Source organism: Anopheles coluzzii, chromosome 2 (genome assembly GCF_943734685.1).
Source record: "Anopheles coluzzii chromosome 2, AcolN3, whole genome shotgun sequence".
NCBI classification, from domain to species: Eukaryota; Metazoa; Arthropoda; class Insecta; order Diptera; family Culicidae; genus Anopheles; species Anopheles coluzzii.
The window spans coordinates 121,774,023-121,787,090 of NC_064670.1; the positions used below are offsets into that span (position 1 = coordinate 121,774,023).

Sequence of the window (13,068 nt, forward strand, 5' to 3'; positions counted from 1 at the left end):
ATCAATTGAGTGCAATCGAAAACCAATTATAATGATAAAATCTCATCGACCACAACGCAGCAGCATCCAAGGCAAGGGTGGTGATGGGTTTTTCTTTGCTTGGGTAAAGGTTTACGAGGTGCTGCTGATGGGTTCATCCGAGCTGTAGGAATGAAAAACGCACTACCGAGGAGGATGTTATTACAGACAAAGTGCTTTGGTAGCAGCCGGTGTTATTATCCGTCGCTCGACGAGCTTTCTCCCAGTGACATGTTGCGACTAGCATAACGAGAATGCAGTTGGAGGACACTGCAAGAGCGAGCCAACCACAAATACCCGTTCCGGAGGTTTTCCGATCGAATGGACTGATTGACAGAGCGAAAGGTAAAAAAGCGATCGTTTGGAGTTAGTTAGGTTGGTAGCGCACATCTCACGGCTGGCGGTTGTGTGACCGAGGTGAAGAGGTCCTTAAGGACATTCTACCGTGATTGTGGACGGGTTTGCACAATTCTGCATCACTCACTGCAGGACGGTTCTACTCAAAACTGCCCCGTAATGGATGTAGATCAATATTTAATCGTTTAGATTTGCATTTTAACCAGCATATCCCGGCAAGGATGTGTCGGCTAGGAATGAAGAAATCTTCATGCAGAGATAGCATCCAATCAACGATGCTTGCTGGGAAGCCAACCCGGATGTGGAAAGGATATGAAGGGAGGGACAAAAGTTTGTCTTCATCCAGTACGCAATCGCCCCGTGAGTGCCATATTCCTAGAAAAAGCTGAGCCAAATCCTCGGATAAACGTTGGGCAAATATTCGCATCATAAAAGAAAGGAAATTGATAAAATATAGCTTTCCTCGCGCGCGCGCTCGCGCTCCAACTTTTACTTCATTTTATTGACGCTGCGTGATTGAAATTTCAATTAATCCACTTCACAAACGGGCTTCCGCGGGCGGCCGCTAAGGTGCATTATGCGTGTATTAATCCTCTCCACCGAAGCCTCCATTAAATACCGCAAAAAGGCGCCGATGAAGGAGATTGTGAAGGAGCAGAGAGTGCGAAGAGTAAGCGTGTTCCGGCGAAAGGCTCTTTGCCGAAAGTTATCGAAGGGAAAGTTTTCCCCTTTATCAAGCCTTGGCTTACTCGTGAGCGTGAGCATGTGAGGAGGGTGGGCCATTGACTTGTTGCCGGAAAGTTAGCAACCAACCGCAGCCCCACGGCACCGTCGGAGCTTGGTCAAACTTTCCCGTGCTCTACGAAGCCCGTTTCGTAACAAAGACCGAGTCGGCGATTTCCCTGCCACTGGTGTCACTGGCCGGAACGTGATTTTGAGGAAAAGGCAAAAGTTTAAAACCAACACGTCAGCTTTAAGCGTGAGCTGTGTGGTGATTCTTGTCTCGCATTAGCGATAGCATAATTCAATTTTGAATTTTGCCTTTGCTGTAGAATGGTATGTATTGAAAAGCACAGATATTCTAGTGAGATTGGTGTTTTAATTAAAATTTAAAATTGTATCAACTATTTCCTCAGTTTATTTTCTATTTTTGAGCACAAAAGAAATAGTCGCTTTTTAATCTACTTTTAGTACATAAATTGTTATCAAATTGCATACTATTAGGCGTTCAGATGCTCATGCTGATATAATCACAAAAGTTCTTGTTTAAAGTTGTGCTTGTTTGATGTGAATCCACGTGCGTTTGATTTGGGTCTTGGTTCTGGAAACCAGTTCGTCTGACCACTTGGGTTGACCAACAAATCCGGCCCCTATCTCACATACCACTGCCATCCAGTCTTCCTCCTCCCCCCCAGAAATCCTTCAAATTGTTTTCCAAATCTCAAAGTAAATTATGGGCTTTGTTGTACGGTAAAACTCTCCCATCCAAAAAAAAAAAACCACAGAGTGTGTGGCCTGTGCCTTCTCAATCCTCAAAAACCAACCCAACCCGCAGCAACAAAAACAACCAGACCAGAGCGTCCCATAAAACAAAACTTGGTGGTAAAACTTTTGCACACCACATTAAACACAATTAACGTTCATTTCGGTCCTTTTATGGCCGTCTCGTAAAAACCGTAACGATCAGCCGGGTTGCCGCTGCAGCGGCCCGGAAGTAAGAAAACCCCTTTTGTTGTGGTGGGGTCTTGGGGCGGTAAGCGAGCTGCCCTGTTTTGAGGGGGGCGTTTCCTTTGGATCACTTCAGTTGCGGTTTTGATTGCTTACCGTTTCCATCTCTATCGCTCTAGTGCACTCTAGTGTGCCGTATGCATTTGTTTGTACGCTTGTTTAAACACACATTTACCTCCATTCCGACCTTAAAATATGCAAATGTGTTTCCTTGCTGGCTTCTTCAGAAAAACGGTAGATAACAACGGCATTCACTCTCAATCATATGGGTGAAGCAAAATGTTAACGATATTGTTTTAGCGATTGTTGTGGAATGTCTTTCTCCAAAGCGAAATGGGGTAGCATTAACTTCTTCCCCAACCACATCACGGATCCTTTTGGTCTACTAAAATAGGCTTCAAACCGTCCCACAGAGTCCGGTTAGACCGATAATAAAAGGTTCCAGCTCTCTCCCAGTCTTTGGAAGGCATTCAGAGAAAGGTATTGAAAAAGCAAAAAATGAAAAAATGTTCATCTATATGATTGATTTTATTCACACAATCTATTGCAAAATAGATTGATTGAAGATATACTTAAATAACGTTTCGTAATGCAATTCCTATAATCAAGGATAGCCCTTAAATTATTAATAAATGCCCTTAGGAGGGATTAAACTTTAATTACAGATCTAACAGATTCCATTTCTTACACTTTTTTAATGCTCGATCAACCATACGTAATATGACGTAATATTGTAAACCTTAATGTCCTGCGCCCGAATGTATGCAATTTGCGACACAATATCCTCCTATGTCGTCAGATCCTTTGTTCCCAACAAACGTTATTGAGGCGTGTCAAACTGATTGCATACATGCGTTTTGTGTAAACATCATTCGTATTCCAAATGAACGTTTCTGTTAAATGTTACCAAATATCCCTAATAAATTCCTTCCATTTTTCTTCCATCCCATTGCAGATACCAAGCCCCGCAATGTCCCGCATGGGTTGGGCCCTCCGTACTCTCCTAGTGTCAGACAATACAAGCTGTTTAAAGGACCGAAAGGTAAGTAAAGCGCAAAACCCTCACCACTGCCGGCCACATTCACCTCCCAAAATAACACACATACACACATCCCAGGAGACCAATCTGTTATGCCGTTGTGGTGGTACTGTGTTGCTGTGTGATATGATCCAAACACGCAACACACTTAACGGCCCCCAACACCTCGGTCAAAAACAAAAACAAAAAACCTCCCAAACACTTGTGGCGTTCGGTGTGTAATGAAGAACAGAAAAAAAACAAAACCGACAACACAACCGAATTCGTTATCGTTACTTATGGCACCTCTGTTTGTTGTTGTTTTCTCGCTCCTTAGGTGGGTGGAAAATTCATAAGGAAATGCGCTCCCGGCACGGAGCTGGTCGAATGGTTGCTGAATCTCTCGCCGATCGTGCACACGCGAACGCAGGCCGCCGGCATGTGGCAGGCGCTGCTGGAGGAAGGCGTCCTGTGTCACGGTAAGCATTTCCTTGCGATTACGTTAAACTGTCCCTGCGCGCCAAAACGGCTCCTTTGTTCTGCCCTAACCTACTTACCATCCCCCCCAAAAAAAAGCACACGAAATCCTCATTACTGTGCATTACCTGCATGCTCGTTCGTGGATAGCGATATCCGGTATCCGTTGCAAAAAGGGGTTTTGTTGAACATCCACTTCCGGTCCGTTCCGATCCAACGATGTCAGCAAGCGCGATGCTCAAGCATTCCGCTCGCCCGCTTTTCTGTTACTTCAGCAGTTTTCGTATGCTTTTTGTTGCTGTTGGTGGTGCGCTCCGGTGCGGTGTCCTTTTTTGTGAGCTTCCCTCTTCATTTTACGGTGATTCCTGTGAACCTGCGAGCTGAAGTGTAGTCTATTTTACCTATTTCTTTCGCTCACTACTGGCTCTTCTTTTTTTTCCTCTCCTACTTCTACTACAACAGTGGCAAAAGAGCAACCGTTCAAAGACAAGTGCTTTCTGTATCGCTTCAAGTCGGACGAGGACGGTACGGCCGGCGGTGCGCCCACGTCCGACGATGTTAACCACGCGAACGAACACATCCGGGAGGCACTTCCGGCGCTGCTGCATCGCGGCCCGGATGCAACGCTCCGTATGATCCTGCGGAAACCGTAAGTACCTTTATCCTTTTTTTTCCCCCGTATGTGTAAGCGTTCACAGTCCCTCAACTGCTTCTGTTTACCATACTTTTCGGACATTTTAACACCATTGCAGCAGTTTTATCGCCGTGTCCAACGAACATGGGTTCGTTGTTTATTGTTGCATTTGAAATTATAATGTAGCACTTTGTGTGTGTACAGAAGATCGCTTCGGTTTTCCTTTAACCTAACCAAACTGTTTATTTATTTACGTATATTTATCCACTCAATCGTGTTTTATACTTCCGGAAGAAGGAAATGGACGCAACTGACTCCAACACTGACTTTAACATCTCGCCTGGCGCGCATTTTCGGTGTTACTTTATCGTGCTGTTGATGGCAATTTTATTACAGCACGTACGACTGGCGACCAAACTGTGTAAAACTAGTCTCCTTTCCGAGTTTCATCCTTTTGAGTTTTATAACTCAATTTTCGACCACTACTTTTGCACCGTAAACTCTTCCGGGAATGCATTTCCACTTCCCCCTTGCCAAACGACGGCCACAGGACGTGGGAAAATGCGCGTAAAATGGCGAATGGTGCAAGACTCAATTTAGTCGCCCCGTGTTGTATGGGGTCGATTGAGAAATGGATCTGCTAGCTGAGTGTGTGCACCAGGGAGGAGCCTGGTCTGGTGGATAGTGTTTTTACAACACCCCACTTCCTGATAGCTTTATCGAATGTTATATTATGTTATGCCATCGAGGGATGAGCTGCCATGACGTTAGACTGTAGCGAAGTGTATATTTCTTCCGCTAAAGCACCATCGTAAAGGGTCCAAGTGGAGCAGTGCTGCGAGAGAGAGAGAGAGAAATATATATGGTGTGCACGGGTTTATGCATCACTGGAAATATGTGCCATCATTTCGTTTGCAAAAGATATGGCTTCTTGTTGGAGTTATAGTTTCTACTGACTGTAAATTATGAGCATGAGTTCTTCTAGCAAAAGAGTTTTTAACAGACTACGTGAAGAACTTATAAGAATATTAGATGGTAATATGTCTGAAATGTCTGACACATTATACTTAAATTGTCAAATATTGTGAAAAGTGTCGTTTTGCCATGCAAATTGCATAACGAAAGGCGTTCAATAATTTTATTTTATTTTTAAAGCGCCGATAAATAAAACTCCCAACAAAGCTAGCCAATTAGGAAATGAAATTTCAGCGAAATGCACACCACTTTCATGCTCTTTGCTTTCAGTGTAATTTAAAAATAATTTCCTACGAAAACTTGCCCTACCGTCATCCACCGAACGCGTCCAATTAAATTTAATAAATTGCCTTCCCGCTTTGATTTCAAACTTTTGCTCGCACACAAATCGCTAATTGGCACGAGTTGAATGTTGACCCAAACTTTGCTGCCTGTTTACCTTCCATTGCCCCATTCCCTCCAGCACCGTTGATCGTATGACCAGACCAACCGACCGACCAGAGCTGTAAGTGCGAACCGTGTTAATAGTGCAAATATTGTATTGAAATTAAAACTCCCACTTTGAGAGCAAGTGGCTTAGAATGCGGGAACAAGATGCCTTTGATTTTGCAAAGTAAAGTGCCCGCCTTCGCATTCCGGGAACAATTTAGCTGGCGAGACCTGTTGGCGAGAATCCTTTTGAAGAGTTTGAGGGCACTAAGAAGATTGACATGTGGGTCGCTTGTGGGACGGAGCAGGGTGGCCTGAAAGGTGCTCGAATAAATTTGTTGAATTGTTAATGGCAGCTGTCATTAATTAGAGAATTATACATCTTCACTGTTCCCTGTTGAGCGTGTGCGTGTGTGAGTCAGTTCTCTCTCTCCCTGCTTCCAAGGATAGTGCCTTCGGTAGACATCGGCGCTCGTATGCGAAAATTACACTTTCAAATGAACCAAACGTTTACACATTCTTTGTTACATTTCGGCACACATAATCAAGCCCACTTCAGCTTTCAAAACTATTCCCCGTCGCTTCTTGCTCCCGTCCGCAGATCGCATGAACGAACGCAGGAAGAGCTGGAGCTCGTGTACGAGGAGCTGCTACATATCGCCGCCCTATCGCACCTGTCAACCTCCATCAAGCGTGAGCTGGCCTCCATTATCGTCTTCGAAGCGCACGCACATGCCGGCACCGTATGTAAGTATTAGTACCTGTGTATAAGTTTAGCTTCCGAGAACTTGTGCTTCCTTCTTCCAAAAGGAGCAGCCCCGTGTTCGTTCGTCTGCAGTTATTTGCGCTCGACTAATGACATTGTTCTATGCTGCCGGTTCTTAAGACACTAAAGACCGTCTTCCGTCTGTTCGTTTGCTACACCCCAAATCACACACACACACGCACGCAAACGTGACACATCTACCCGTGGTAGGACTGATATTTTAATTTTCCACCTCATTAGGTGGCCCATTCGGGTTGTTCGCCAATTTTCCAGAAGTGTTCTGTTACGTGCGGAGACGATACTATTGACATCGGGGGTTCTTTTGCGACGTTTGTTCGCCTTTCTTATCCACATATGCCTCTGATACGATCGAAACAAAGCAACAAAAAAGCAGCTTATAGCATACAACCTGTGTTTCTAGATAATTGACAATTCTGATTAACACACGACCCCGTACAAGCTAACGAGCGCGCGGTGCAGGGCAGATTCAACCTTTTTGGACAAAACATATCACCATTTTGTAAAAAACCCGGCTTTTACTTCTACAACATCCATCAATCATCATGCCGGCGTATCCGATCTCTTCCCCGTTTCGCCCCCCATGGGACCGTGTTTGACTTGTAACCCCCGGGTAGGCTACGAAGCGGTTTAACGTTTTTGTACGACGCAAGCAAGGATCTAGAAGATCGGAATAGGTCGCCCGTGAGGTTAAGGGTAGCGGAGAGCGCTCATCATTATTCATTGGCTGTTTTTCTAGGGTTCGACCTTGTTAAAACTTTCACACTGCTGCAGGAAAACTCCTGCACACGTACATGTAGATTGGACAAACACAAAAAACGATCGTAGGGATCAAACTCACAGCTGCAGGTTGCTAGACACATTGCTGACTGTAGCTAGAAACTAATAGAGGCCGACAAAAAGAGCTTTCCATACTGTTTTATTTGTTCTTTTGGTTAACTTTTTGCTTTGCGAGTGAAATTTGTTCAAAAATAGAATGAGAAAAAGTGGAAGTAACATTCAAATTAGCAACGAAGGCTGGGAAGGTTGCTTTGTAACATGTTTTGCAGGCTATTTTCCTTACAAACATCAAGACCATATGTGTAGACGTTCATAAACAAGAACTTTTAGCCTACATATTCACATAAATCTTTTTGCGTTTTTTGAAGTTAAATTTAGTGCCTGAAAACTAATAAAAACTGTTTGTAACTGTACCAACAAGCTCATAATAAACAGGTTTTGCCATGTGGTGTTGCATACATCTAGGCGCTTCTTGTAAAAACACTATGCTGAAGAACGTTTGATCTCATCAACCAACCATGTCCATACTACATATTTCTTCAAGCTGTTTCGAAATATAAGCTACTACCTAGTATTCTCTCCACCGGAAAGCCAGAATCTCCACGGCAAAAGTCACACATCAGAGGTTGCACGTGCGAGGCAAGTGAATAAATTTAATAGTTCACATGAAAACATTCCCCATTAATTAAAACCTCTCGACGTGTACGCATTCGTCCCCGGGTTGGCACAGATCGCTCGACGAAGGAAACTCGAGCAGCATTTATTATCGCCCTTCGTGTCCCGTTGCTCGTTTGCCTCTTTTGCACCGGAAGCTCGGGTCTGACGATCCCACACTTTTGCCGGGCTTATGAAACTATAAATTATTCTACTCCAAGGAATGTCATAAATTTCTTCTTGCTTCGCAAAACTCAACCACGGCTCTTGCCAACTGCAACCGTCAACGCGACCAGTGCCCCGTCAATCAGTTGAGGGCGCACACTGAAGCAAGGAAAGCAATGATGATTGTTCCTTGCATGTTAAAATGAACGTATGATATTTGAGGTATCATATGGGTCATAGCTGAATTGCATGAAATGGAGAGCCAAGTTTAGCTAAAGTTACAGAGAACAGAGCACAAAGAACTGTTCTTATTGCAGAAACATACAAATGGAAGGTTAATGATGTTGACTTGTGGCTATTTGCATCATTAGCTAGACATTTAGTGTAAAGCAATATGAGATCGTTAGTAGAAACACATCCCCTTTTTATTTAGGATTAACTCAATTAGGAAGAATCCATTTGCGTACATTCCACACATCGGGAAAGACTTATCATCTTCCTATTGCGGTGGCCAATTTCTTGAGTGTGAGCCGGCAAGAATTCGACACCTTTTCGTATGACTTATTGCTTTGCTGTTCCACATTTCAGTATTCAACCAAGGTGATGAGGGACGATCGTGGTACATCCTGCTGAAAGGTTCCGTTGACGTAGTTATCCACGGCAAGGGCACGGTCGCGACGCTCAAGGAAGGGGACGACTTTGGTAAGCTGGCCCTCATCAACGATGCACCCAGGTGAGTGGAAATTGATGACCATTCCTTATTTAGCCCTTCTGCTTGATTGTAGGCGCGTAACAACACTCTCTTCTGCCTCTCGGATAGACATAAAAGCTAACCTTCGCTAATCGTACCGTTTCTCTACACCACATAACCTTAGCATTAACGCCACTAATTCGCATTGCTAATGATGTTGACGCAATACTTTATCTCTTATCTTTCTACCGCTTTCCCCGTACGGCTGGAATTCGCAATAAAACACACACACATATACTTACACCACTGTGGCGGAAACACGGCTCGGAAACCCTTATATTTATCGGCACCTCACGCAAACAAAACAAAAAACCATGGGTCTAATTACTTTGGGCGCACACGTGTAAAAACCAACTACCAACAACCTAGGGCGGCCACGATCGTGCTGAAGGAGAACAACTGTCATCTGCTGCGCGTGGACAAGGAGCACTTCAATCGCATCTTGCGCGATGTGGAAGCGAACACGCTGCGGCTGCAGGAGCACGGCAAGGACGTACTAATACTGGAGCGGGTTGCCAAACAGCGCGGATATTCGGCATTCAAGTATGGCTTATATATTTTTCTAGGTTTTATTTGTGTTGTTCGGCATTTCAAAAGGGTTATTATACACTAAAAACTTGTAAAAAATCGGAAAATCGATGATTAAACAGTATAACTTTAGGCGCATATAAATAATATGTATGACAATTTGCCTAAAAGTATGCAATCATCTTGACAAGACATGATCTTGTTATGCCTTTTTTAACGATACAGTAGCTTTGTTAAGCGCTAACAGTAATGATAACATAAGTTGGTAGTAGTTATTTTAAAGTATATTTAGCGGTAGTAGAGTTGACATATTGTCAAAATTGTACAAAGCTAACTTCATGCCAAAATGCTTTACTGTAGGAAGAAGTATTGGGCATTTCAATAATACAGTTTTTATCAAAAGAAGGCATACATATCGCTATAATCTCATAACGGGAGACTGTTTGGCAAATATTGACACAACCCCAAAAAGATCCTTTACACCTTAACTATGGCTAGCCATCTGCTCATTTCCTTCACTTTTTGGTCCAAAACATAACAAAAAACCTAAAAAAATGTACATAGATCCCAACCCTACTGTAAAATGAACCCCCAGACAAAAAAACGCAAGAGATGAGTCGTGGGTTCTTGTGAATGGCCACAATCCTTGGGGAACTAATTATCCTTTTACCGAGTAGCCTTCCATCTTTTTTACCGAAGCGTAGATAGCACACAGAGCAAACATTTAGCTAATTAAGCTTTTTAGAGAAGGGCGGCCTTGGCTCTCTATCGCTGCACTTAACTACAGCTCGTTTGCCAGCAATCTGGTTTATCTTGAAGCTACAGCTTCTTGTCGGGGGACGCTTGCTATTTCCACAAACTTGCGCAGCGAAACTCGGCGAAGGTCCATTGCAGCCAAAAAGAAACTCGCTTTTTGGCATCTTGCTTTACGTCTGGCTTTGCTTAACCCGGTGCTCTAGTTTAAACATCCTCGTCCATGATGCCTCGGCCCTCCCCGTCGCCCGCCATGGACATGTTTAATTAAGAAAATTTGTTTACTGCCAAGACTGCCAGTGCTTTTTTGTATCGCCTCCCGTTGCCAGTGGCGATAACCGTGCCGGGGGACGGAAACAAATCGAATACAATTTAGACAACGGTCACATCCGATCCGGTATGTTGATGGTGCATGTTTTCTGTCCTTCCATGTCTTCGTGCCGCGCCTCAGATACACGGTCATGTCCGGCACGCCCCAGAAAATGCTCGAACACCTGCTGGAAACGCGGCTCGGTGGGCAGGCGGGACCGAACGATCCGTTCCTGGACGATTTCCTGCTCACGCACATCGTCTTCATGCCGACGCCGCTGCTGATCGACGAGCTGGCCGCCAACTACCATGCCGATGCGGACATTGACCTGCGGCAGGCGAGCGAGGAGGACCAGGAGTACTTCCTGACCAGCAAACGGCGCGTGGTGCAGTTCATACAGCGATGGGTACTGGCCGTCCGGCACGCCGTGTTCGACGACCCGCTAGCAGTGGAGTTTATTGAGGTGAGTGTGTAGTGCGAGTTGCATAGCTTTAGGCGTTTTTTCATCGTTTCACCACAAAATGCTACCACAACTACCAATTTTTTATGATATTTTCCACCACAATTCACACACAATCAAACCTAATGAACAGTATAATCTACCTGATTGATTGACACTTTATCCCGCAACGAGTCTCATACGTAACGAACCCAATCACGTATCACACCGACCGGCTTCATACTTTAACAAGGCATAGCTAAAGAACAACAAATATTTCACGCTCCAATAATGTGCCGGGTGGAAAGACTTTCCCCGAAGGACAAAAAGCACCACGATGAAGCTCGAGGAACTCCGGGTTCGCTTCGAACGCTCTGGGCCATCCGGGTTGGTCGCTGATGGATTGCCCGGAAGTGCTGTCATCTCCCGTAGCATGAGCCGTGTCCGGTTGGCGACGAGCGTCTCCCCATGTCGGTGGGGCCGGCCTGTGACATACCGCCTTGCTTCTATTTTCCTATCATTCTTCCCTTCCTGACTCTTACCTCTTCCCTCATACGCTCTCGGTGGATAAAATTGCATTATTTTCTCATCATTACGATGGCACTGATTTGCCTTACCGTTTTTTCCCCCCTGTGTTGTTGTCGCGTTTGACGCTTTGCAGGAGCTGGCGACGGACGTTGAGGCGGAACCGGCACTGCAAGAGGAGGCGAGCATCATACATCACGTGCTAACGCAATTATCCCGATATCAGGTAAGAACGTGTGTGGGTGTGAGAGACCTTGTATGAGTCACGAGGACATACCGCTTTAAAATAAATCTTCATCTTCATGTCGCATTTTCCCTTCTTTCGTGCTTCTTTTTTTCGCCCGATGCCCTTGCATATGTGGATAAATCGATGCCGCCTTCGAACAGGAGGACCGCCAGATGAACGCGACCCAGAAATGGAAACTCCCACCGAACGGACAGCCGATCTGCCTGTTCAGTGGCAACACACACTCAAAGACTGTTATACGCCCGGATGACGATAGTAATTAATTTTCTTACCTTTAACCTCCACCGAACACATGCAATTATTTCCTTTCCACTGCCCATTTTCCCTTACCTGTCAAGTAACTAAATCCCTCAAAAAATTGTTGAAAATGATCAATCGCTCCTAGTGATTTTCCCATCCAACTAATGACGTTTCCTTTTCATCGCAGTAATTTTCCGTGTGTACTGCGCCGATCATACGTACTGCACGCTGCGCTTCCCGATGGCCACCACGGCCGAGGTTATTAAAGCGTGTGCCGCCGACAAGCTGCAGATCGCCCGGCTACCCGAAGATCTGCTCCTGGTGGAGGTTAAATCGAGCGGCGAGCGCGTCGTGTTCAAGGACAACGACGTGAGCGTACCGACAGCGCTCAGCCTGAATGGACGGATCTTTGTCTCGCCCAAGGACCATCTGGACGCGCTGGTAATGCACGAATTCCATCATTAGTTAGAACTCGAGAACCTCATTTAATTGTCATTGTCTTATGCTCGATGCTTTTTGCGACTTGGCAGACCCCCCTACCCGAGCAGGAAGTACCGACGGAGGCACCGGACGTGGACTTTGAAGCACTGTCGACCAAGGACGTCGCCTATCACATGACACTGTTTGACTGGGATCTGTTCTGGGCTGTGCACGAGTACGAGCTGCTGTACCATACCTTTGGACGACATCATTTCAATAAGGTAAGGTTGCACTACCTGCTCATCAAGCTGTTCTATTCTGCCACTGGCCTGAACTCGATAGTAGTAGGATATCATTTTTCAAACAGTTTCCGTTAGTAGTGCGCTTTCATTGCGCTTCTCAGTTCTCACACTCACAAGATCTCTCGCAGACAGCTTAACCTACTTCTGTTCGTACAGCGAGCAGAGCATGGATTGAGCTTGAAAAATGATATCCGGAGAAGAAAATCATGCAGTGCAGCAGTGGGGGGAGGAGATTTGCTCTTGCTTGGCTTTCGGTTAAGCTGCAAATAAATGTACAGATATATGTTTTAGCCCGAGTTGTGCTCCAGAAGAATTTTTCGCCGTTTTTTCCTTCTCTCCTGTTGCGCAAAAAGCAAACATGACTCTTGCTGGGGCTGCATCGTATGCACACTGCCACTGACAGACGGGCGTGAATTGCACTTGGAGGTGAATTATTGCTTTTCTTTTACCGTGCTGCCTAATGCACACACACAGAAAGACACACGGTGAATGAAGGAACATTTGCATGGTTTGAAGGAGAAAGGGGCATGTGAA

At 45.1% G+C, this 13,068-nt stretch overlaps 2 protein-coding genes across 11 annotated transcripts in view; both read left to right on the forward strand.

Annotated features, from left to right (window-relative positions):
- LOC120949158 (klaroid protein) overlaps positions 1-13,068 on the forward strand; it is a 175,224-nt gene that overhangs the window by 131,669 nt on the left and 30,487 nt on the right. The gene's annotated exons all lie outside the window — the stretch shown is intronic.
- Positions 1-13,068, forward strand: part of LOC120954006 (rap guanine nucleotide exchange factor 4) — a 111,812-nt gene that overhangs the window by 85,625 nt on the left and 13,119 nt on the right. For 9 of the 10 annotated variants that reach the window (XR_005751429.2, XM_040374497.2, XM_049606371.1 and 6 more), the window contains 11 exons: positions 3,059-3,145; positions 3,459-3,600; positions 4,061-4,247; positions 6,238-6,383; positions 8,608-8,752; positions 9,140-9,313; positions 10,503-10,824; positions 11,462-11,551; positions 11,713-11,827; positions 12,000-12,253; positions 12,343-12,513. Coding sequence is in view for 9 of the 10 variants with exons in the window: in XM_040374497.2 (XP_040230431.1) it covers positions 3,059-3,145; positions 3,459-3,600; positions 4,061-4,247; positions 6,238-6,383; positions 8,608-8,752; positions 9,140-9,313; positions 10,503-10,824; positions 11,462-11,551; positions 11,713-11,827; positions 12,000-12,253; positions 12,343-12,513 (1,833 nt within the window). In the remaining variant the exon portion in view is untranslated. The remainder of the gene's footprint in view (positions 1-3,058; positions 3,146-3,458; positions 3,601-4,060; positions 4,248-6,237; positions 6,384-8,607; positions 8,753-9,139; positions 9,314-10,502; positions 10,825-11,461; positions 11,552-11,712; positions 11,828-11,999; positions 12,254-12,342; positions 12,514-13,068) is intronic. The other variant, XM_040374501.2, reaches the window with a different exon arrangement.